Source organism: Tenrec ecaudatus, chromosome 5 (genome assembly GCF_050624435.1).
Source record: "Tenrec ecaudatus isolate mTenEca1 chromosome 5, mTenEca1.hap1, whole genome shotgun sequence".
NCBI classification, from domain to species: domain Eukaryota; kingdom Metazoa; phylum Chordata; class Mammalia; order Afrosoricida; family Tenrecidae; genus Tenrec; species Tenrec ecaudatus.
This window is the reverse complement of record NC_134534.1, coordinates 46421928-46447492: the sequence shown is the minus strand read 5'-3', so window position 1 is coordinate 46447492 and position 25565 is coordinate 46421928. Positions and strand designations below refer to the sequence as shown.

General features: G+C 41.4%; 1 protein-coding gene across 4 annotated transcripts in view; it reads right to left on the bottom strand.

Moving 5' to 3' along the window:
* The window catches only part of RUNX1T1 (RUNX1 partner transcriptional co-repressor 1), a 220105-nt gene that overhangs the window by 27390 nt on the left and 167150 nt on the right, over positions 1 to 25565 (bottom strand). For all 4 annotated transcript variants that reach the window (XM_075549498.1, XM_075549499.1, XM_075549497.1 and 1 more), the window contains 4 exons: positions 21107 to 21357; positions 15826 to 15911; positions 15141 to 15342; positions 5582 to 5650 (listed from right to left, as the gene is read on the bottom strand). In XM_075549498.1, the coding sequence (XP_075405613.1) occupies positions 5582 to 5650; positions 15141 to 15342; positions 15826 to 15911; positions 21107 to 21357 (608 nt within the window). The remainder of the gene's footprint in view (positions 1 to 5581; positions 5651 to 15140; positions 15343 to 15825; positions 15912 to 21106; positions 21358 to 25565) is intronic.

Below are 25565 nucleotides of genomic sequence, written 5' to 3'. Positions count from 1 at the left end.
GCGGCTACACGACTCGAATAGGTGGCCAATGTCAATAAATTGTACATGTACAGACTGCTAGATTGATGCACGCTTTGCTGTGTATATTCCCAACTAAATTACATTTAGGAAAGAGCAAAGATTTGGAAACATCTGTCTCTTAAGGAGGCAGTGCTTTCTCTGCAGGGCTCTTCGATGAGATGGCGGTGCTGCCTGAGCGCTGTGGCCACGGTTGCAGGTGAGATGGGCAGCTCCGCAGATACGTTGGAGATGTGTTTGCAGATGAGCCAAGAGCGTGCTGCTCGTGAACCACAGATGTTCACGGTAGAGAAGCTTAGGAGATGTAAACCTTTGCAAACAGGAGAGATATTCTTTGAAAAGGAGGTTTTATATCAACCCTGTCCAAAACAAGTGTGGGGACTACCAGCCACGTGTGGGTAGTCCGTCTTTGAAAAATGACTCGTCAAAATTGGGATGGGTTGAAAATGGAAAAAGTCATCAAACTTCAGAGGTTTAGTAGGAGAACAAGAATTTAAAACATCTCAATTGTATTTTATTAATTATAGGTTGAAATGATATTGTGTGCTTGAGATAAAATAATTACTTTTAAAAATGCAACCCAATAGTGCAAAGGCCACTGATATAGCAATTAGGTTAATGCAGACCTTTTAAAGGAAATCAATGATGAAATCAATGATCAAGCTCTTCTTTTTCTTAAGTCATTTCCTGAGTAATGTGGATGTCTTTGTAGGTAAAATGATAGGAGTTTCTAAAAATCATCTTATTTCCATATTTTAAGCTGACGGTCAACTCCTTAATGAGATATACACAACAGTTTTGCACAGCCTACTGTTTCCCTGGGCGAGTATAACTGAATCACACCAGAGGCCAAAACAATCAGCTCTAACTACAAACCTGAAAGGTGTTAAATTAGCTCTTCATTTTTGGCTTTGGAAAAAGTGCAAAGATTTGACTAATAGACAACATAAGATTGACAACCAAAACAAGTAATTTCCATTTAAAAAAATTAACTGTTCTAATTAACAAGGGAAAATATCCTCCCCCTGAATTAGTTTATCTAATTTTCATCTTTATTCAAAGTAAAATGACAATGATTAATTGAAAATTTAATAAGCAGTAATTATTAACTTGGCAAACCTAGTACCAATTAACACTCTATTAAAACTAATTATGACATGTTTCATTCAAGTGTTTGCACTTGATTGTTTCATCTGCTTAAAAAGCACCTTAATTAAATGTTCTGTTCAATGAAAAACATAAATTCCTAATAAAACTGTTTATTATAGATTAAAAATGCAAGAGATGTATGAAATACTGAAAGTTTCTTTCATTTCTAAGGTCTTACTTCACACATCCATAGTCCATGGCTTAACGATCATCAAAAGCTCTCCCCGAGTCCTGACTTTTGTCATTTTAGCAGCATTAATTCTGCACTACATTCCTGTACATTACTGTCTGCTAGTTTGTAAACTGAGATATTAGGGCAAGATCCAGACTGGAAGTATTAGCTAAAATACGTTAAGCCTTTGTTGTTTGCTTTAAGATCTGCATTTAAAATCTGGATTGGATCAGTACAGAGTGCAAACAAGGCTTGCAACATCTTCCTCACGAGGAGGCAAAAAGCTGCCTTTCCTACCCTATCATAAAGGACTTCAGGCACCAGGGAAGTACTGCCCTTCTGACTATACAGTCAGGGTCTAATTTAGTTTGAATATTCAAGGTGAATTAAAATTCTATTTAAGTGGTAATACAGGACAATAATTTTTGCTTACGATCAAAGCTGCAGCTTGACTAATTGTATATGCAAATCAGGCAATTTATATTTAAATTATGCATTCCTATTCTAATCCCACAGGCATATACAGATCAGCAAAGAGAATTGGTAGGGCATTTGCAAGGTGCTTGAATATTTATTACCAACTGCAAACATTCTCCGATCATTTGAAAAGAAATACACTGAAAAACAAAACATTCAGTGCAATTTTAAAACCAACACTGTTTTGTTTGTTTGTTTGTTTTTTCAGTTTTATAAAGATCGTTAGAACTTTCAAGTGTTTCTGATATCTTGACTGTTCTTATAAAAAATACTAGCTTTTCAGGTGGTGGAGATGGATATTCCTTTCAACATCTCTGTTAGGGGCTCTAGTTTTCTTTAAAAAAGTATATTATTGTATTATACTGTATTATTGGGGACAACATGCAAAATCTGAATAGGGACAGTAGATTAAGCAATAGTGGTACATCCATATCAATATCCTGATTTTGGCAGCAGTCTTGAGGCCATGTGAATGCATAGCCTTGCTCTTAGGAAACACATATCGAAATGTTGTGGAAGAGAATACCATATATACTTGTGCAAAAGCCGAGTTTGCAGCACATTTTTTAATGCAGTTTTTGTGGTAAAATTAGGTGCCTCAGCTGAAATTCGGGTCGGCTTCTACTCGAGTGTATATAGTATACCAGTAATTTACTCTGAATCAAAATAGTAAGATATATATTAGTTGGATGGAAGAAGGGAAGAAAGGCGAGAATAAAGTAAATGGGGCAATACTGTATCTGGGTAAGGAAAATACTCTGTACTCTTTTTTGTGTGTCTGTGTGTGCCAGTTTTTCTGTATATTTGAAATCATTTCCAAATAAATTGGCACAAAAATTATATTATGCACTTTCAAGAATAGATTTACTCTCTTACAATTCTGTTTTTCTAAGAAAAAAGTTACTTTACATTACACTGTATTTTGAAAATCCTACTCCAGTAGTTTTCACACTTTCAATTTTATTATATCTACTTATTTATTGACCTAAAGGTAATATGTGAAACTTTCTCTGTTAGCATGGGTTTTATAGGTGTTTGCTTTGTTTTGCTTTTACTTAAAAAAAAACACATTGCCCAGAGCAAATGACAGAAGCCTAGGGAAGAAAGAAAACAAAACAGCTCTCAGAACATAAGGAGCCGAGTTGAGTGCAGACGCCTCATTCTGCTTTAGTCGTCTGGGCATGTTGGAGGCCTTGACACTGTGGACACTAGAAAGGCTTTTTGGAGATGTCTAAAGGGGCAAGTTTTATAAGAAGCTACTTGAGATTTCCAGATGAAATTAGCTGTACTTTTTACTCTCTAAAACTTAGCATCTATCTATTCATTAAAAAAAAAATATCCAGCCAACCTGCTCCTACGGAGCATATCAGGGTTACAGTTATGGAAGTAGTATTCATCTAATCTAAACTACTACTAAGTCATATTGAGGTGAAAGACAATATAGATAAGCACATCTAGAAAAGTATTCAAAATTTTTCCTTGCTAAAGTTGAAAGATTACCGGTTGTGATGGACACAACCAATAAGAAGGATGTACCTTTCTCTACTTTCTGATTCCCTTGGCCTAAAATATATGCAGAATTGGTTTCAGATATCCACAGCCAAGACAGTAAAGAAATCTATTGAGGTAGCTTAAAAAGATTACAGCATGTCAAGTTAAAAAAATAAAATAAAATGCTGATTAAGTGCAAAATACAGAGCACAGTTTTGAATCTGCTTCCAATTGCTTACCACTTATGGGAGGGCTTCCTTTGTATACATCTATTCAAGTTGACTTTCCAACAAAGGTGTTACATTCAGAAAACTCTGCTCTCCTTTAAGAGCTGCCAAACAAAGACTTGAGCAGGTAATAGCACAGATGGAATGTGGATTACACACGAGTGTGCTGTCAATTTTTCTTTATGAACTATCAAGAATTTAACTTAAGTACACATAAAAGGGGAAATACAGAGAGACTCTCCACCGACATAAAAAAGCCATCCTTCTGTTGTCAACGACGACAATCTTTGTACCTCTTATGGGAATAAGTTGTACTGACAACTTAAATAGGTACGAGGCAAAAAAAGGGGGGGGGGAAGATGAAGACATTCTTTCCCTAGGTAGGCGGCTCGTGGCCCAGTTTCACAGCCAAGCTGTCTCACAGCGCCACTGCTCCCTCCTCGCTGCTGCTGATGGCTGCGGTCCAGTTGGTTGGACTCAGAGAGACCTGAGACACGGAGGTGAGCTGCCCCAGGAGGGTGTGCTTGGCTGTCATCCTTGCACATCACCAGGTACTTTTCTCTGAGTCAATAGGTTGAGCTTTAACTGCCAACCTATCTTTTAGGAGCTAGCCCTTCACTGATTTCACCATTCAGGCTTCGCGTTGCCCAACTGGAAAACCGTAAGTAGAGGGAGTCTTTAAATTTGGTTAAACTATGCAGTTGTGACCGCACATATTCTAACCTTTAGTTTTAACTGCTTGCATCCATCGGATACATGTATTAAACAAGCACAACATTTTTCTATTTCTCATTTTATGTTACAAACCTTAGATACTATCAGACCTCTAAACATATTCTGATTTTCCCCAAAGCAGGCATTTGCTAGAAAATTCATAAAAACCCTCAGATAAGAGCCAAATGACCAGGGAGGCAGCAAGTTGCATATAACTAAAAACACAGCTGAGTCTGATCGTGTCCCAAAGAGAAACAAAGGGCTTTTTTCTGTCCCTCTACTCCGGCCTCCTTGACTAGTGTTTCAGACCTGATGTCCTTCTGACTATGTGCAGAAATAGCAACTTCCCAGATTCATAACTGATAAAAATATGTTAATATTTGGGGCTCCAGCAGTACATGTTTCTCGTGTCCCTGCTAACTCTTGGACCAGATTTATGTTTTGGCTCTGGAGTTGGTTTTTATAAGGGTCCTTGCCCAACTTTAAAATGCGGGGGTTCCACCAAGATTCTGCCAGATCGGAACACCTTTAAGGCCAATGACATGGGTTACCAGGTACTTTAACATCTCATTCTCAAACTCACTGCCGGCTCATAGTGACCCCCGGCGGGTTTCCTAGACTGCAATAGTTTACAGAGCAGAAAGCCCAGTCTTTCTTCCAGCGATCTGCTGACCATGCAGAGGCAGCAGCCAGTCCACCACTACACCATCAAGTACACAGGGAACTTATCAACAGCGTGCATGGAAAGTAAAACTAGAAGCTTAGCAACTTTGTCACTTAGCTTAAGAAAATAATACTAATTTAGCTTTGATCCTTGAAACTAATTAGCATGGAGAATCATTTTTCTAAAACATTGAAACTATAACATTCGGAGTGCCTCCACAACCACATCGATGTGACTACTTTTTAAAGAATGGAAAGAAAAAGGCGAAGCAGGCAATTTAATTTCTAGAAGACCCAATGGTTTTTTCCATGAAAGAAAACATTTCATGCAAGCTGAGACTTTGTATGCGAAGTTTCAGCCTGAAACCATTCCAGCCCCCCCCAAAATAGAGGCTTATAGAAATATGGCCAGTCACTCAATTATAGTGGCACTGGTAGATGTGGCTCAAATAAAAACTATTTCATGTTCTACTCAGGCCTGGCTTCAGAATATATTCAGGTTTTCTCCTCCCGTTTTGTTTTGTAGGGGTGTGTTTTTTTCTTTGTTTTCTTTTTGTTGTTATTGTTGTTGCCAGCAGTGAAGTCCTTTCTTGTCATTCTTCACATCGCTGCATTAACAACTGCACACAGCTGCCAGAACACGAAACGCATGTTTTTAAACAATTCTTACCAGCTTTCTTCCAGATCTCCTCTGGCACGTATCCAGAAGCAGGCCTGTGAAGGAATTCCCGATGCGCGTCTAAGAAAGGGGGAGGAGAGAAGAGGAAAGCTTCGTTAGCACTTTGAGGGCTGACACTGGGTGGAGTAAGCAATGCCCACTCCCTCAGCTTCTCTACAAACAGGCCCTTTTAGCAGGTCGGACACTTTACTTTGAGAAAATTCATGAAAATAGCCTTCAGACCTTAAGGGACTCCGAAGGGCATCGGCTTCCATGCTTATAGGCCCAGAGCCAAACAACTTAACCATTTCATTGTAGGATCTGGTATTTGGGAACTTTTTTTCCAGCATCTGTTCCTACAGGAATGCATCTGGGTCTGTTTTAAGAAAAAGGGTATCCTTGGTAGCTTTCCTTTCCAAAGTCAAATTGGTATTTCGAGCAGAGTAATATGCACGCAGCTCTGATGCTACCATCTCTCAGTAAATGGTACGTCTTGTTCTGTGGCTAGCCAGTCCCCACACTCAGTTACTTCTTAAACACATCATTCAGCATTAACACAGCCTACGGGGCTGGCAGGGGAAGAAGCAAGAAAAAATGACCAGACTGAATCCACAGCTATTCTGATACCAGCACAATACAGGCTTTCCAGAAAAGAAAACAGAGTTCTACTTACAATTTTAATATAAATAATTTGAGAAGTTTGAAAAATAGCTAGTGATAGTCTATATAGAAAATCTAACTTCCAAAATAACATGTTCATGGAAATGACGTGCCGCTCTTGGTATTTTTCTTATAAAGGCTTGGAAATAGCCTTAGCGTGCAGACAGACCTTCACAGCTAAAATGTGCACTGCATGTCTTCAACCCTGGGTTTTCAGAGGAAGCCTACATATTTAGCAGCTTATAAGAAGAAGAAAATCATTTTAACGTAAAATATCATTATAATATGATCTATGATAAACTTCAAATAACAAGTCTTTTCTCCGTGTTTATAGGAAATATCAAGTAGTACACTGTTTTTTTTTCTTTAGCCAATGTTTTATCTAATTGTATCTTGAAGACAGAATACAACTCAGACCCATATCTTGTGTTCGATGGGGCTGCCAAACACGCAACTAGAGAAAACCCAATCGCCGTGGCTAAGGGCAGGCCATCCCATCCAAGTGCCTTACTGGGAATCCTTTTAAGTGATCAGTGAACCAGAACAATAGATTTCCCCAAATGCTCGAATTTGCAAAGGTTGACTGTAGCTGGGTGAATGATGTATGGAAACTAAACTGTACTATCTTTGCAACTAGCTTTAACTCTAAAATTAGTCCAGAATTAAAAGTTTGGATTATAATCTCCCAAGTGCTTGGTAATCAGATGAACGAGAGATGCCTGTGTGCCTGTACGTTCCTCTTTATGGAAAGCAAATGACAAAACCCCCAAACATCTAAAATATAATTTTCATCCCTAAAAAATAAAGACAGCAAGATCAAATGATTTGGAGCCTATACAACTGAACAGAAACCTAGTGTGACGAATTAGGATTGTAACGATTACCTTCCAAGGGCTCAAGTAGAAAGAGAATGTCTTGGAAATGATGATGGCAACATAGATGCAATTGATTGTATGGACTGTTAGAAGAACTGTAGGAGCCCCCAATGAAATGATTTATTAAAATAAAAAATTAAATTAAAAACTACTATATCTACTTCCAGCGCAATCAGGTTCCCATTCAGTAATTTTATGGAAGGGAGCAGAAATTTACTTATGACGAAAGTTTTAGGCAGTGGAGTACCACCTAAGAGACTTTGTTACTATCCTGAATATTAAGGAAAATTTATTGTGTAAAAATAATTTGCAAAAATCTGGCTAGACTAGAGGATGTACACTTGTACATATGGGAACTGGAAACACAGGGGATCCAGGACGGATGATCCCTTCAGGACCAGTGGTGAGAGCGGTGATACCAGAAGGGTGGGGAGAAAGCGGGAACGGAATACAGGGATCTACATATAACCTCCTCCCTGGGAGACAGACAACAGAAAAGTGGGTGAAGAGAGAAGATGGACAGTGTATGATATGGCAAAATAATAATTTAAAAATTATCAAGGGTTCATGAGGGAGGGGACAGCGTCGGGAGGGAGGGGGGAAATGAGGAGCTGATGCCAGGGGCTTACGTGGAAAGCAAATGCTTTGAGAATGATGAGGGCAAAGAATGTACAAATGTGCTTTTCATAATTGATGTACGTATGGATTGTGATAAGAGTTGTATGAGCCACAAAAAATGATTAGAAAAAGAAAAATAATAATTTGGAGAATTAAGTATAAACATGGGTGAGAAAGCACTTTTTTCATTTATTGGATTCAAGAAAGGCCAAAAGCTTTATACAACAAAAATATTTTCTAATAAATTACCCATCACTATTAGGAACAGGACAGGTGCTATCCAGCTAGGCAAAGTTCATGCAGGAAAGAGACACACGACCAGCCCTAGGCGATGCAGCACAAGCAGGAAAGTGTCCGTGTTCGAGTCGAGTTCCAGCCTCACTCGGCTCTGCCACTACCAGCTTGTGCTACACTTGGCAGGTCACTGTCGCTAAACCTTAGGACTTCATCTGTAAAATGAGGGCTATCAGCTTACCATTTGATAATGGCACTGTGAGGGCTGATCGATAGTTTAGTTGCTAGGATTCTCACTGGGGGAGAGATGAAGCTTTCTACTCTCATACAGACGTCCAGTCTTGAAACCCACAAGGGAAGTTCTACCTGTCCTAGGGCGTGGCCACTCTGAATCAGGAGGCCTTTCATACCAGTGGGTTTGGGGATTTTTTTGTTTTTGTTTTTAGTATCTCATTATTACAGTTTAGTAGACTGTCTAACACGAATGGACTTACACTTATTTCCATCCAAATAACTAAGGTAAACAAGAGAGCTTTAAGCACCTCCCCACAGCCCCACCCCACCTCCCACACAGACACACACACACACCTTGAACTTATATCCAAATAACACAAAATTTATCTGGAGTGAAAAAGATACTCCCAACTTTTGTCTATTTCTTTTTACCTCAGATAAAAGTTGGGACTAAGCAGTTTCCATTAAGTAATTTTTTATTACTCTTTAAGTATAAAAAGGGCTCAAAAACTTGAAAGAAAAGGGGCGTAAATTTCACTTAAAAATGAAAATTTAATGAAAAGTTTCTATGGTGTTTTTAAACTCCTTCAGATGGGTTATTTAGAGATAAAAGTTAATTTCCATAGATAACAATTCATAGTCCCCCTCCCCAACTTGGCAGTTTGCAAATTTCTTAGCTGCTTCACTTATTCTAAAAGCCATTTGGAAGGTTTACAGTCATGAAACAAATCAGAGAGAGAGTACAGGGCTCAGTCATCCTTCTACTTTCCCATGCTCTGTACATTAGGGATCGTGAAGGACCACATACCAATACTGTGCACTATATTACCTGATTGACTACATGGCTCTATAATTCTCAACTACACATTTACATACCCTGACTTAGAAACTCAAAAGAAATACCAAAGCTAAGGAAGCAAACAGCTTTATTAATCCCAACCTACTTACCAAATATCGATACAAGATCCTCTCCAGTTTTATGTCACTGTGTCATTAAATCAACTACTGCAGGCCAGGAGGACTACCAACCGAAAAACGTGGAGTTATCAGTAAGAGAGTTACTTCCCAGAACTCTATTGTGATGCCATGATGCTTTAATAGCTACACAAACTAAACAGCTTATAAATTTAGCCTCCCCTCTCTTCTGATCTGAGAGCAGAAATAACAATCTGCATAGCTAAGTTTAATGATCAATAAAATCCTTAAGTTGATCAATACTGGGAAAAGGAACAACTTCTCCCCGAGGACTTTGTTATTTTAGAATATTAGTTAATCTAGACAACACTAGGCAAAACTGCTTGAAGAATTAAGCCTGCATTCTAAAGTCGCTGATTTTTAACCATTAATTCTTGACCACCTATAAAATACCGATTGGTACAAAGTGAAGTTGAAGCCTACATGAAATAGCTTAAAATGTGAAGCATGTACAGACATGTCACTGCTGACAGATGAGGAAAAGTCTAGAAGAGGCCTTCTAAAGGATGGGTAGCTTGCTTTGGAACCCAAAATGCATGAGAGCAGAGAAGGAGTAAAGGAGGCGGAAAGCACTAAATGTTTGCACTCTCCGAAAAACAACTCACACCAACCAAGAGAAGAGGTCAAATTAAAGATGAGGGGAAATGCTGTAAGATGTATGAAAGAGCAGGAAGAAGAGTTGGTGATGTATGAGAGAGAATGAAGACGCCATACACGTATGACAGAGAGGAGACTAGCAGGGTCTACCATCAACACACATGAACGATGGTCCGATGGCTTTGGAGAACCGTGGGCCTCCGTTGACCCAGGAGAGCACTGCTCGGAGCTTGGCAGCTCCCAGGTATGGCCCTCATCCTCCAGTGGGCAGAATGAGGCTGTGATCACAGTAATAACTCCTACAAAAACCACTAACGGAAGGGAGCATGAAGCGAGCTCATCGGTACAAATGCCATTTACTTTTCTTTGTAAAGATAGTAATTTCCAAACTCTAAACACTATGTTTCAGAAGCCCAAGCCCAACCTAGAAACTAGAAACTATATTCAGATTTTACAATAAAAATGTCTAATGCTGCAATCCTCTCTCCTCCTCCTAAAACGACTGATAGATTTACATCAGTCATGTCTCTAAGTTTCCCAACATGATTACTAATAGATGCTTTGAACACAAATAGGTATTTTAGCTTATGACTCAGCTAAATGATATGCATTTCATGATGTGATTTAAAGGAATATACCATTCATATATAATATTCTAAAGTTGTATATTCAGTTGAACTCTGAGTAACTTGTCTGTGATTTTTATAATCTGTTAATATATAAATTGAACATATTCCCTGCTTGGAATGAAATTATTTTTCTAGCGACTGGTAGAAATTTAATCCACAAAGGTACAATAGAGTTGTTATATTTTAGAATACCCTTTTCCTCATTAAAAAATATACTCAGTGCCATTGAGTTCATTCCAGCTGACAGAGATCCTAGGTAGGGCTTCATGAATGTAAACCTTCCCAGGAGCGCACCTTCTTCCTCGTTCAGAAGAGAGGGTGGTGGGTTTAGAACCATCAACTTTGTAGTTAGCAGCTCAATACCTAACCCACAGTGTCACAAGGACACCTAATTAAGTAACATAGCCACCTAGAAGTTACCGCTCAGAAATGCCTTTTTAACAGGAAAATTCTAAAGCAACTTTTTGTGGGAAAAGGTTAAAATCAAGACACCATAATCTCATGATCACAGATGCCAAGCAAAAAATGCACTAGTTTCACATCGTGAGGTTTTAAATTCTCATTAGGAGATTGCTGATTAGAAATCATTATAGGACAAATAGTAATAGTTAGTATTCATGTCAGGTACTGCCCTATATGTTTTGTGTCAATTAACTCAATTACTACTCATAGAAGTGCCAATGAAACATACATATTACCATCTTCATATTTACAGGTGAGACATTTTGCAGTGAGATTATGTCTTGCCAAAGGTCACAAAACGAATAAGGAGCAGAACCACACATTGAAATTCATATCATTTGTTCGGAATATAGGCTTTTCATCTTAATGCCAGTCATACTAAAATTGTCGCTACTTAGAGACATTCTATAGTTTGCTCATATGGTGATCCTAAGACTAGCTAGAAGAATTTTAAAATAATCATTCCTCTTGAAAATATCTTGGAGTAGGGTGCTATTAATTAAACAAATGTCTGAATTATTTAATAATCCATGAACCACCAACTTGATTTTGCATCCCATTTAAAACAAACATAAAACCCTCTTCTTTCTAACACCTCTCCTCTGTTCTTCAAGGTATCATTCGGTAAAGCAAACAACAGCTGCAAAAGTCCCAAACGAGCCCCATCCTCTCACCCAACAGTCATCCATTCCAAAACCGGGGGGATACAGTCACAGTCCAGAGGGTTTTTTGTCTCAGTTCCCAATCTTAACCTTAAATTCACCTTATTCTGTGATTCTCTCTAATCAAACAGCTGACTTCTTGAGAAACAGAGAGCACGAGGCTATATAAACACATGGTAAACTGAAGAGACTAGAGTAACCCAAAATTAGTTTAGTTTAGTTTTTAAGTATTTTAAAGGAAATAAAACACCATGAGCCCAACGTGTGATATTAACAACAAACAGGGAAAATTGAACGGAAGACAAAGGAGGAGAAATAGACTACACGGACCCATAAGACCCCAAACCCCACCTACTATTCAAGGCGATTCTGACATCTAGGGCAGAGTAGAATTGTTATAATAGAGTTTCTAAGACTCAAAATGGAACAGCAGCCTCATCTTTCCCCCGTGAGCGAAGACCCACCAAGACTTGGTTATGATTACGAAGTACTGAGCAGCAAGTAGCTGCCGACTCCAAGTTCATCATCAGGGCGCTCACGTCTGCTCACACACACCTGCTTCCCCCCAAAGGGCACCAGGTACCAGAGCTTAGTTCTCTAACCTTTTCACAGTGTGTAAGTCATACAGTTTGTAAATACAAACTAATGCTTTGGAAACTAGCTTTCCAATTTTGATAACAATTATATATTTGGAGCATATCTTGGAAAGCAAATTAGTAATAAAAGTCTATGATTCCAAAAGAATCCCCAAAGCATCAACCTGGATTCTGATAGAGAGGACAGAAATAAGGGGAGGGAGGGGATAAAGGGGAGCTGACATCAAAGAGTTCAAGAAGAAAGAAGATGTTTTGAAACTGATTGTGCAAGCAATTGTAAAATTATGCTTGATCTAACTGAATTATGGATCGTTATAACATCTTTAAGGGCTCCCAATAAAATGATCAATAAAAAAAGAACGGAAATAACATTATGGTTTTTCTTTTTTGTGTACTCAGTGCTTAAAATTGGTCTCGGGGTTATTCAAAATAGAGCCTTTACTGTCCGGAGAATGTGCCTCCTACAATTCAATTAGTCAGAGACTAATCATGTTATCTTACTAATCCCTCACGCTGACTTAATACTGTGGACAGATTTCAAGAATGAGTTCAGCAAGCATTACGTTGTTGACTGAAGTGACATTCTAGTCTGTGCAGTCCTCCAGTACACTTTGAAAATATACTCCATGTGTGTATGACGAAATACGCCCAGCGCTCCGAGATAGGGATGTCACTAGGGCACTGGTGTGAGCCACCTCTGTCACCCGGTGCGCAGGATGCTGATTGCAATAGAGAACTCAGAGAATTGGGCTGAAAGAAGCACAAATGTTACATTATTAAGCCAAACCCACTGCCATTGTGTCGATTCCAAATATCAATAATAAATTTGGTTATGCTTTAGCATTCAATTTCCAAAACACACTGTATTAGCCCTGGTATGTGCAGACAATCAGACTTATTAACATCAGACTCAGGGACAACTCCTACTTGACCTTTAATATTATGCAAATCTGTCTTCACTTAGAAAAGACTGAACTAACCCTTACTCTCAACAAATTACTCATCACAGTCACATTCACTTGCTGCAGACTCAGCTGGAAAAATAACTGAAAACCCGGCTACCAAAAGATATAGCATCTGGGGTCTAAAAGGCTTGAAGATAAACAAGCGGCCATCTAGCTGAGAAGCAACAAAGCCCACATGGAAGAACACACCATTCTGTGTGATCACGATGTGTCGATGGGATCAGGTATCAGGCATCTAAAACCCCGAACAAAATCATACTCAATGTGAATTGGGGATTGGGGGGCATGCAGTAGAGACCCAAAGCCCATCTCTAGACAATTGGACATCCCCTCACAGAGGGGTCACAGGGAAGTGATGAGCCTGTCAGGCTACAGTATAGCACTGATGAAGCACACAATTTTCCTCTAGTTCTTTGGTGCTTCCTCCCCCCACTATCATGACCCAAATTCTACCTTACAAATCGGATTAGACCAGAACATGCACACTGCTACAGATGTGAGCCCCCAACACAGGGAATCCAGGATAGACAAGCCCCTCAGGGCCAACAATGGGAGTAGAGATACCAGGAGGATTGGGGGAGGGTGAGATAAAAAGGGGGAATCGAACACAAGGATCAATCTAGAACCCTCTCCCAGGGGAACGAATAACAGAAAAGTGGGTGAGGGGTGACAGAGGATGATGTAAGATATGAAAATAATAATCTATATGTTATCAAGGGTTCATAAGGGCAATTGGGGGAGGGAGGGGGAAGAAGTAGGGAGCTGATATCAGGTGCTCAAATAGGAAGAGAATGATTTGAAAATGATGATGGCAGCATATGTGCAAATGTGCTTGACACACTGGATGAATGTATGGATTGTGATAAGAGGTGTAAGAGCCCCAATAAAAGAAGGGAAAAAAAAACATAAAAAGGCTTCCAGATTTTTCCTTACACTAAAATAATGCTAAATAAGAACTCTATGCATCTGTCCACCCTTACTTACAAATTCTACAGGAAAGGCATAACGGTCTAGCCGGAGGAGGATCTGGGGAGTGCTGGTATCCGTGAACTCTAAGCCTCACCGCTCTAGAGTCAATGACAACTCCCAGCAACCAGAGTAGAAGTGCCCCGTGAGTTTCTGAGACTGTAACTCTTTACGGGAATAGAAAGCCCTGTCTTTCTCCCTCAAACCTACTGGTGGTTTTGAACATCTGACCTTGCAGGAAGTAGCCCAATGCATAGTCACTGTGCCACCAGGTCTGGATCTAGCATTAATAAAATCATGGTCCAATAATCTAATTTTCAAAAGTCACAGAAAGACACTGCATTTTTATCATTAACTTTCAAACAGCAGAGAGGGCCAATTCTATTCATTGGGTCTCTGTTCTTAGAAAAAGTTTAGGGAAAAGGTTTTTTGTTGCTTTTAAGAACACATCCAGCTACAGTGAAAAAAGAGAGGGAAGGAAGAGAGAGAGTGAAAGAGGTAGGGGAGGAGAGAGAGAGGGTGGGAGGAAGAAGGAGAGGAAGAGGGAGGGAAAGATGGATTTAGAGGCAGCGTTTTGAATTTAAAATCACAGCAGATATCCTTGGGGAGTAGTGCTCCCGCACTCGGCTGTGCGGTGGGAGAATTCCATAGTTTTCCAACAATGCTCAGGGCCTGATCTGAAATTCTATTTACTCTTTTCTCAGGGTTGCAGCAGCCTCCAAAGGCTGCACTGGGGGCTCTGGAAAGTTTGGGGAAGCATTCTAGATCTTTCACTTGCAGGGCCTCCTTTGATGAACAAGAACACATTTTTGTGATGCGCATAAACTTCTGGTTCAGCGCCAAAGGCTTGAAATTAAGCTTAGTAATAAGCCTAACCCGGAGTTTACCCTTTTGATTAACCTGGAGAAGCAGTTCATGTTTTGTGACCCTGTACCCATCAGTCTAGCCACTCTCCCAACAGATAAGGCAGATATGAAGATATGTACTGCATTGATGGTTCCAAACCCCTATACGTTAGCACGCATGGCCAAATAAGTAACATTTGCTTTAGCGGCATAAGAAGCATCTGTTCCACATGTACATCTGAAGAGACGATACCTAATGCGACGGGGTCTGGGTTGACGGGACTCTGCTGCCGGGAGTGACTGCTGCTCCCACTGCCACCCTTTTTCAAGTCCTCTGCGTCACTGTACCGCCGGATCCAATAATTCAGCTCCTCGCGATCTGCTTCCTGACACCGCCGCAGCACAGTGAGCGACCGCCTGGTCTTTTCTACCATGTCCATTATGCAGTTTAACAGCTGCGTGAGGAACAGGGCGGAACAGGAAGAATACACAAATCACCACAACGGGAAAGTTTGGGTTGCCGGTAAAACAAATTGTGTCCTTTTAATACTTTAAAACGTTTGGATTTGAAATTCAGGTCCGAAAGCTGAGAAAATCCAATGTACAGGAGAAAGAAGAGTGAGAGGCATAAACGTGAGCCGTGACACTGTCACTCTATAAACAACATGAACGCTTCCCAAGAAAACAAGGGCCCATAGGTTTCACTCGGCAGGTGATTTCCCAAGATCTACACATTTCTCTGGCACGAGTGGATCTCATATCAATTTAAAGCTCTAATTTTAAATTCTACTTGAAACATTTTCACTTTTCTTTTTATTTTTCATATATATCCCAAGTCAGTGCAATCAAGGTATCACTTAGCTTTGGTTTTGTCCTATAACCTCACGCCACATGGTTTCCCAAGCAGTTTCTAACCTAAGGGATTACCAATGTCTTACATGGTCAAGATGCTTCCATTCCTCTGCCCATTCTCTGTCTGTGAGTCTGTGATCGATCATCTCTTCTTGGCGTGTGCCGTGCAACCCTACGAAGCAGAAAAGAAGGCTGATTCATCTCCAAGTGTTCAGAACCCAGCCCGTGCGCACATGGTCTTACAGCAAATGCAACAACTGGAGAATTTATTTGCTCTTCAATGGGGTCCCACTTAGCTTCACAGCCTTGCATGCCTCGAGAAACCATAAAACGGTGGAAGGTTCGAGATTATAGGTTCGCGATCTTTCCTGTGACTCATGAGTAAACAGAAGGTTCAGACACAAAGTCCTGGGCTACTCATCAGTAACAATCAAACTCACTGCCATGGATTTGATGCCGACTCATAGCAAGCAGATAGGGTGGGACAGACTGCCCCTGTGAGTTTCCGAGACTGTAAGTGTGGACAGAAGCAAGCTCTGCCTTCTCTCTCTTGCAGCAGGTGGTTCTGAATGACTGGCCTTGGGATTGCAGCCCAAATCCTAACCACTACCCCACCAGCCCTCCCTACTCATTTATTAAGGACTTCCTTGTGATAAATCATCTCCCAATGCTCTTTAATATTTCATTTATGCTGTTAGTGCTGAGAATACCTTCAGCAGAACAGGCACCAGTTGAACAAAGTCTGCATGTGGAACTGCACAGCCCCCCTTGCCTTTCTGCTGTGAGCCCCTCCTTCCCATTCATGTGAGCGCACTGGCCTCTCGTTGCTTCCTTATCCTGTGACTTACTATTGTCAACGTCTCTCCCCTAGAGGAGTTTAAAAGAACACAGCACTCAAGGTAGACAGTCTTTACTAATTAAGATAAATGACTATTTGGCTTTAAGATTCGTGGTTTAAGGTTTAAAAATTAATGCAGGGCCTTGTACATGGCTGTGGGGAATGCCAATGGCGCAGCCATTGTGGAAAACGGAGTGGCAATTGCTCAGGAAATTAAAAATGGAGCTGCCATATGATTCAGCAATTCCACCCCCAGGCGTACACCGCAAAGACTCGCAGATACTCACGCACCAGCGTCCACTGCAGCACTGTTCACAACAGCCAAAGGGCGGACACAAACGGCCATCACCAGAGGGATAGGAGAACAAAGTGTGGTATAATCGAGTTCCTAATACAGGAAGCCACAGCTAAATGCTACACAACTACAAAATGCGGCTTCTTTCCTTAAACATCGGGCTAGCATGAAGGATTTTGCAGAGCCCCGTGGGCGTAGTGGGTTACGCGCTGGGCTGCTAATCGCGCCCTGAGCCGTGGGAAACCCTGGCTGTCCCAGTGGGCCTCAGCTCCAGTCTCAGAAACCCGCAGGGAGGGGCAGCGGCTGCGAGGCGGGGTGGGCATGATGGCAGTCAGTCGGAGGGAGGGAGAAGCAAGCAGGGTAAGCTGCTTCCATGTTGCAGCCAAGTGTAGCGGAACACAAGCCTAATAGACATCCTACCCTGATAAAATGAGGTACTAAAGAGAGCGGCCTGGGATAATGTGAACATGACCTACATATACTCACTGTACAAAAAAGAAATTTTTAAAGAGGGAATCTTTTGAAAAATTAAAAAGTTAACATTCCAGACTTATTTTCAGAAATTAGCATAAAACCAAGTCCTCGTTGATAACCCCAGGATGAATTAATGCTTGCTAGCATTGCAGTGAAGAGGCTACCATACAAATGCTTCTGTGAGCCACAATATGAATGATCCTTAGCAGTTAGCCAACAGAGAAAACAAGAATGGGGCTTCAAAACGTTAGTGGAAAAATGAACCTTTGCAAACGTGCCGCACTAAGAGGCATGGAGGCTCTGGTCAGAGACAGATGCTGAGCCTCTTACAGGTTCATTGTGAGTCACAGACCTTTCGTTTTTCTCTAAAGGTAAGGCACTGGGTTATAAAAATATACAAAATATAAGAAGTATTTAAAAAGCCTGAAATGGATTGGGCTTCAGCGCTCCCTGCTACTCCTGCGAGATGAGGAATCACTACGAGGTACGTGCCCAGAATGGGTGTGAGGCGCTGCAGGCCATTTTTGAGTGAAATCAGAGTAGAGACCAGCACTGTGCTTGGCCTGGACTCTAAATCTTATCTCCATTTCAGAGGAATAACGATGAGTCACATGGCCCATCCAGACCCATCAACCAGGAACGCAATTTAACTTGTAGCTGATAGCCGTGAACAACAGATGTATAACTCTTTCTCAAATGAAACGAAAAATTAAATCTAAAACACAATGCAGTCCAATTAGACCATATTCTTGGACACATTTTAAAAGCTGAAATTGCCAATGCCATCTATTGGTAAAAGAGTAAAATTACAAATGCGTTTTGCTCATTTGCATAAAAGAAAAGACAGGGGGAAAGTCCTACTCTGTTATTGCTGTGTTTGTTGTGATTATTTCAAGCTGAGATGTTTTCAAATGTGTAATTTTTGTTGACTTATTTGCTGCTTGTGTTTTAGGGGGGAAAGTACTACTGTTCAAATCAGTTACCACAAAACATAATTGGGAGAATGAGGGGGACGTAAATGTGACAAGTGATTTTTATAGTGGAGGCATCTTGATATTTGCAAATAAAGACTGAACACTCCAGTGGTCTCAAGAGCTTCATGGATCACGCGGACTCATCACAGGAGGACTTGGAGTTCTTTCAACCCAAGCTCTCCACCACTGAGCCGATTCAAAGCAGAGCGAGCCACGAGGCCGGGCCGAACTGCCCCGGGTTTCCAAGTCTGTACTCTTCTGGGAGTCTTTCTCCCAGTATGAGTTCCAGCATCTAGGAAAACTCTAATGCGAAGCGGGATATTGTGGCTAATGGGATCGGTATTTATATATAATACTGCTAGGTTCTATCTTGCATTAGAATATGTTTACATACAAGCATTTGGTATAGAAACCTTGCAGAAACACAATGAACCACTTTCTGCTCTGTATGCTGACAATCACATATTAGACAGGAACAAGTATTTTAAAGGAGAAAAAAAAAGCTCAGAATTTCACATTAATAAATTTCTGATCCTTAAATATTCAGTACCTCATCATTTTTACTTACAGTCACGAGACTAGCAGGATATATTAAAGAAATAGGCCAGGACCCTCAAAGAGCATATTTTAATTTGTGAGAAATTTGACACTCATTTGGAGGCTTAACTTCTTCATGTGTTTTAGAGGATTTTAATAAACTGCCTGACACTTGATGTTTACTTATGAACAAATGATGCTTATCAAGACATTTTATTCAATAATTTTAGTGAGTATATGTCCCTGTGTATAACAGGCACTTGTACATCATACAAAACTAAGTATACCAGTTTTGACAATTTTTATATTCACAAATGGCAACCTGATGTAAAACCATAATTTGTCGCCATCAAGATTTTATTTTATAGTAATGCGCACTAAACTATGCCAGCCTTTAAAGATATTTAAGTAGTTTCACATATTTATCGAGATTAGCACTATTAGTTTTATAAGCTAATATAATTAAAAGGTAAGGAACGTGGTATAAAGAAAATCACATAAAAACCAGTGGGTACCGATATAATTCATAAAGGGATATTTTACATTGGTAGATGAATACATAATCATTGCACATACGCATAATTACTTCCTTACTGATTACTTTATAATGCACTGAAACCAATATTTCATAAAATAGCATTTGCTGCCTAAGAAATAAGCCATTTCCTAGCACCTACAAATCGGGATATCTTCTATTGGTCTTCCAATGCCCTGAAGTCTCCATTTGCACTGTAGAATGAATGATGGTGGTTTTTGAGACTGTAAGCCTTAAATAAATAGTAAAGCTTTGGAGGAGGAGGAGGTTGCTTGACTATTTTATCTGGGGGGGAGGGGGTGGTCAAAATATCAATCCAGGCTGAGAAATCAGGTAATCTTTTGAAAGCTCTTCAGAAATGGGTCCTGAGAGAACATTAGACAGATTGGCTATTAAGAAAACACAAATTATATGCTTCGCCATTTGTTTGACGGAATGAAAATGTAGACGTCGCAGCTGTGAGAGAAGCAGAATCACCGTTTTGCCAACTCCTAACCAGCGTGCTCATCAATGCCCCTTCATTCTGCCCCTCTGCCCCCTCCGGCTTCCTCGCTGTTTGGAGGAACGTGTACAGGAAAGTCACAATCGGCACCACGACTAGGTGACCCAAGTCTGACCGTCCATTTGCTCATAAGGCAGCAGAACATCTAAGGTCAGCTGGTAAGCCCACTCTCTCTGCATGTGACTGAAAACTCATTGTCGCTCCTACTTCTGCAGCGGATCCCTGGTCGGCTGCATTTCCCAGATTTCTGCATCCTCAGCTCCAGTTTCCCGTTTCCCACTTGGACTTCATCCCTAGCCCTTCCCGGCATCCTGCCCACCACATTAGGTCAGGAGACTTTGCCAGCACCTTGGTATAAATGAAGGCAGTCCTGTTGGTAGGTATCACGGAATCAGAAGTGGGAAGAGATGAGAGGGCTGCCTACTGCGCTCATCCTTTGACTCACAAAACGTTAAGAACGCCTACCAGGTGCTCCAGCAGGAGTGCACGCACACCCTTGGTGGTACCATCACCTTGGCCCGATCACATATCTAAACTTACCCTGCTCAAATCCCCATCTCCTTTTCCAGGGCAATGCCTCTTTCTCTCCTGGTAGCTACTCTAACTTCCAACAGCTTTACATTGGCCCCCAATTCATTCCTTCTTGCTCTATGATCTTTAACACAAAGTTATCAATTCTAAATTTCACTACTGGCACTTTCAGATAAAATATCGATTCCTCCCTCAAAAAACACCTGTCGTGTGAAACCACAGATATGATGCCATGTCATATTTACGGAACCTGGAATAACATGGACATTGGGAGATCAAAAACTAATTTGAGACCACTTGACATAAAAGCAGCAATGCAAGAAAGAAAACCTGTAAAACTGACTTGTGGCAAGCATGCAGCGTATGAAATTACTCATGTGAAAATAAGATTTCTAGTAAAAACTCATTTTGCCTTTGCTCTCACAAATGGAGGGTGTTGTATTAATTTAGATGCCTCTTGACTACTTGCTCCCCCAACCTCAAAAACATGTGACTTGCCACCTTAAAGGAGACATGTGACTGAGAGAAGAAAGCTGTTAGAGAACCTATTCATGCTACATGTGTGTCCTCGTGTTGGCAGCATAGAAGAATCCTTGCCCCATTTACAGAGTTCAAGCCCCAAGTTCAGATGAAACGTAGGCAGTGGACAGTGCATACAACACAAGCAGTCCTCCGTCTTACCCATAGGTCTGTTTCTGTCCCTGAGGTCCCTGTGGCTGGGGTGTCGATAAGAGTCCCTGTAGTGGTGGGCAATGGCCATATCGTCCAAACGGTAATGCTGAGGTGGAGGTGGGGTGGGGTGAGGCAGGCCATTGGGCTGGTAGGATAAGCCGTTATTTGGGCTGTACCGCTGGCCGGGGCTAATAGTGCATGGTCGCTTGCTTGGATGTTCTGAGTGCAAAGGCTCTCTGTCAAAGCCATTTTCTTTGGTTCTGAGGGAGAAGAAAGAGAGATTGTTTCAGAAGTTACTCAACCACCATCATAAGTTCAGATACTTGCACCTGAGTCTGTAATATCAACCAAGGATTCCTTTATTAACCAGAAAATTTCTCACACCAATTTCTCAGAAAACCCCTGGAGGTACACGGGCAGCCATGCTGAGGTCTAAAATCCTAAGGCTACACACAGGAGAAAACGTTTCCTCCCACGTTCATCAGATCAGCAAACCTCTTTTCAGCTAAAGCTCTTGTGGTTGATCACACATAAAGGGAATGCAATCATCCTCTGCCGATCACAAATTAATTTTAAAAAAAGAGTCCTTGACTTCCGACAGTCCTGCTCTGAGACTGTTGCTCTCCATGTTTAGAAAGCGCTTGACTCACTGAAAGCCAGTAAGAATAGAAGGTGCTGTAGGAGGCGTGCACGCCCCTGTGGTACCATCACGTTGCAGTGCCCTCACCCTGATCACTGATCACTTAACAAAATTGATTTGATGACTCTATTTGGTGAAGATTCATCAAGGTAGAGCATCATCACTCTCTTGAAGACTCAAGATGTGCCCACCCTACGTATCCAACTTGGCATCCATCACTGAATAAAGTAGGCACCACCTATGCCCATCGGAATTTACATGAATGTCAAGTAAAATGAAATGCTGATGCCCACAATGGCCATGTGATGCCTATGATGCTGGGCAGGGCCCAGGGAGAATAATTTCATCATTATAGAACAGTCTCCTGGAAAGTACTGATCCAATTGGGCTAACACAGTAAAGCAATGTGCTTTCTGGGGTTTCAGTGTCACCTTGAGTCACCCAGATAACCAGCAGGGGTACAACAGAACTAGCCAGGCCTAGGAGGATAATAATCCAAGTTTAACCTCTTCCTTTAAAAATGAGAAAATGCATGCTCAGAGAATTTGTGTCACCTTTCTGGGTCATGAGGTCAAGTAGCTAGATTAGCACATCTCCACTACACTACATCAGATTAAAGTACGGGGTCTTAAAACTTGGCTTTCAGAAGATAGGCATTCTACAAATGAAACCTATTAACTACTCACTGCTCCTAGATTCTCAAACAAAGGTAGTGCTAAATAAACGTTTTCTGGCTAAATATCTCTCTTGCCTTGGAGGTATAACCAGTGTTCTCCATCTGAGAAGAACAAAATTGGGGTCCAACTTTAGTAGCTAGACTCAGCCCCAGACTGAGTCTTTGCTCAGCAGCAGGCTCTCCTCACAAACTAGCACTCAAGTCTTAGAATTGTGAGGTTTCTTTCTTCAAGTAAACTTTCCCTAAGAAGTCACAGCAGGTGCACATTCCAGCAAGCCTGTGTGGCTTCAGGTTGGTGAACAGTAGCAAGCAAGGAGACCTCAAGCAACCCCTACTTTTCAACATCCAGCTACTACCTCTACCTGGGAACATGAGAAGGGGAGGATCAGAATTGGAATGGACCACAGAGCTCATCAGCGGCCATGAGACCATCCTTCAAGTCCTGAGGATCCCCTGTGGTGCAGTGGCTATCCTATTGAGCTGCTAATCACAAGGTCACAGTTCAAAACCACCACCCACTCTGTGCGAGAACGATGAGGCCTTCGACTCTGTGAAGAGTTACCGTCTCAGCAACCCACAGGGGAAGCTCCTGTCTATCCCACAGGGTAGCTGTGAGTCACAATGGACTCAATGGCATGGAGCTTGTTTAAGCCCCATTAGGGTGGATGCCCAGAGACAATTTACACACACCAAACTGAAGAGAAGGAAGGCGTCAGAGACAGAGGTCTCCCGCGCACAGTGAGCAGAAGTGAAGTCTGGGCAGTTTGATGTGAAATAAATCAAAGTCACTGCCGTTGGGTGGGTTCTGACTCATAGGACCCCACAGGACAGAGTAGAACTGCTTCTGTGAATTTCCGGGACTGTACATCTTTGTAGGTATAGCAACCTCCCATGAAATAAATATGTGTTATAGATTTGACTCATGTCAACTGTGTGTGCTGTAGAAGGTTCCCATGGCTGGGATCTCTTCCAGAACAGACCACCAAGTCTTTCTTCTGTGATGCTTCTCATTGATTTGAATCACCAACCTTTAAGTTAGTAACTCAGCACGGTTTGTGCCACCAAAATACATGCTCACTGCACACTAAAGCAGGATGCAACGTGGTGGAAACAGGAGATCTATTGGAGATGACAGCAGTCTGGTCTCCATGGGAACAGGGCCAAAAGTCTCAATATGCTCCCATCAAAGTATGTGTCTGTACTAAAACATACTGACTCCATACATATTGATCACTGTTATCAGACTAGAATGTCCAATATAGCACAGACATTACCTAAATGCAGTGCTTTCAAATAATTCTAAAAAGTGAAAGAAAACATTGGACTATTGATTAACCATCTGAGTACATCTAGGTGCTTCCAATCTACATTTTCATATCCTATACACTTCTAAATAATACACTTAAGCGTCTAATGCTTATTACCAGCATACATTAGGTAGAAAATACCGAAGACTTAATAGCTATGAATATACCGCTAACACAGCACCTACCTTACTGGCAGTGTGGTGTAGTGGAAAGAGCACTGGACTGGGAATCAAGAGACCTGAGATTCAGTCCTGGCTCTTCCACCACTAGCTGTGTGACCTTGGCAAGCCACTTAACCTCTCTGGACCTCAGTTTGCTCATCTGTAAAATGAAAGGGTTGGACTAGATCAGTGGTTTTCAAGCTGTGCCGCCTGAGGTGTTTCGGGGAATGGAAGCAACGAAGAGCTGTTTTCCCAAGCAGTCGAGAAACAAAGGGCCAGAGGAACTGACGTAACGTTTCCATGTGCGTTACAAGTTGGGGTTCCACAAAGGATTTTCATTTGTACAGGCAAAAGGCTGGTGCTAAAATCAAGTTTGAAAACCACTGGACTAGATGATTTGAGGTCCCTTTCTAGGATGGGGAAACTCTGCATTTTAATGACTCTATCTAAACGGCATGGTTCTGCAGACTGAAATACGCTGGCCCGATGTCCCTGGCCAAATTATAAGTTTCCAAGTCAAGCCTTATAGCCAAGTCCTCTGCTCTTTGCTTCGAATAATTTATTTTCTTCTGCAAAAATAGAAAGTATACACTAAATATCTTATAGCAGCCCCCTGTAGCATTTCTAAATATCTTTGGCCTAGCTCGGTAAAACCACCTCAGCTCGCTCTGCTCACCTCTACTTGTTCACTCTTAGCAATAATGGCACATGGCAATGGAACAAGTCTGAGTTTTCGAAAGTTATCAAATATGTGATTTTCTTGGTCTTCCCATGAGCCCTTGGGTCAATGGTATTGCGTCAATGATCCATTGTTGGGAGGAGGGGTGGGTGTTTTTGTTCTTTTTTCTAAAACAAGGGAAATGGTGTTATCAATGCCAGGGCTAGGTCCCAGGAGTCTCTTCTCTCCCCTCTACGCTCCCACCCCATGGTGACCTGCCCTGGGCCCCATCTCTCCTCACTGCACCCTCACATTGGAGACAGATAGTTCACAGCCACAGTCATGGAGCTATGCAGAATCCTGGCACTTCCCCCACTCCGGGCTGTGTACTTGTAAGCCCAACCTTGGTCAAAAGATTCCTGTCCATACTGCAAACTAAAACAGTGTGATTTTTTTTTTTTTTGGTCTATTTGCTTCTTCGAAATGTCTACAACTAGCTACACTTAATTTGCCTGGGCAAATTCCAAATTTGCATTTTTTATTTGTTGCCCTTTCAAAGTGGATTAGGCAAAACTAATACTTTTTGCTGTCCATTTCATCGATTCATTTTTTTCAAATAGCTGGTATTCTAGGGGAAACGCCTGCAGGCCTCACAGAATGCTGGAAGAGTATTTTGCTTTGTTTTAATCGACATGAGGATTTCGATCTCCCTGCTGGAGAAATAGTCCATCGCTGCAACACGGACGTCCTGATTCAAAAGCTCCGTGATGCTCAGGAAGCAGCCACACCACCTCTCCTGTCCATTGCAAAAGCACCGATAGGACTAAACCAACCTCATTGCTACCAAGTCAACTCTGACTTGTAGTGACCCTATAGGACAAAGAGAACCCCCTGGGTCAGTTTCCGAGACTGGAAATCTGAACAGGAATTTTAAAAGCCTCATCTTTCTCCTGCAGCGCCGTTGGTTGTTTCAAACGATTGGTGTGAAGGTTGGCAGCTCGACACATAGCCTAAGCATGTCAGAAA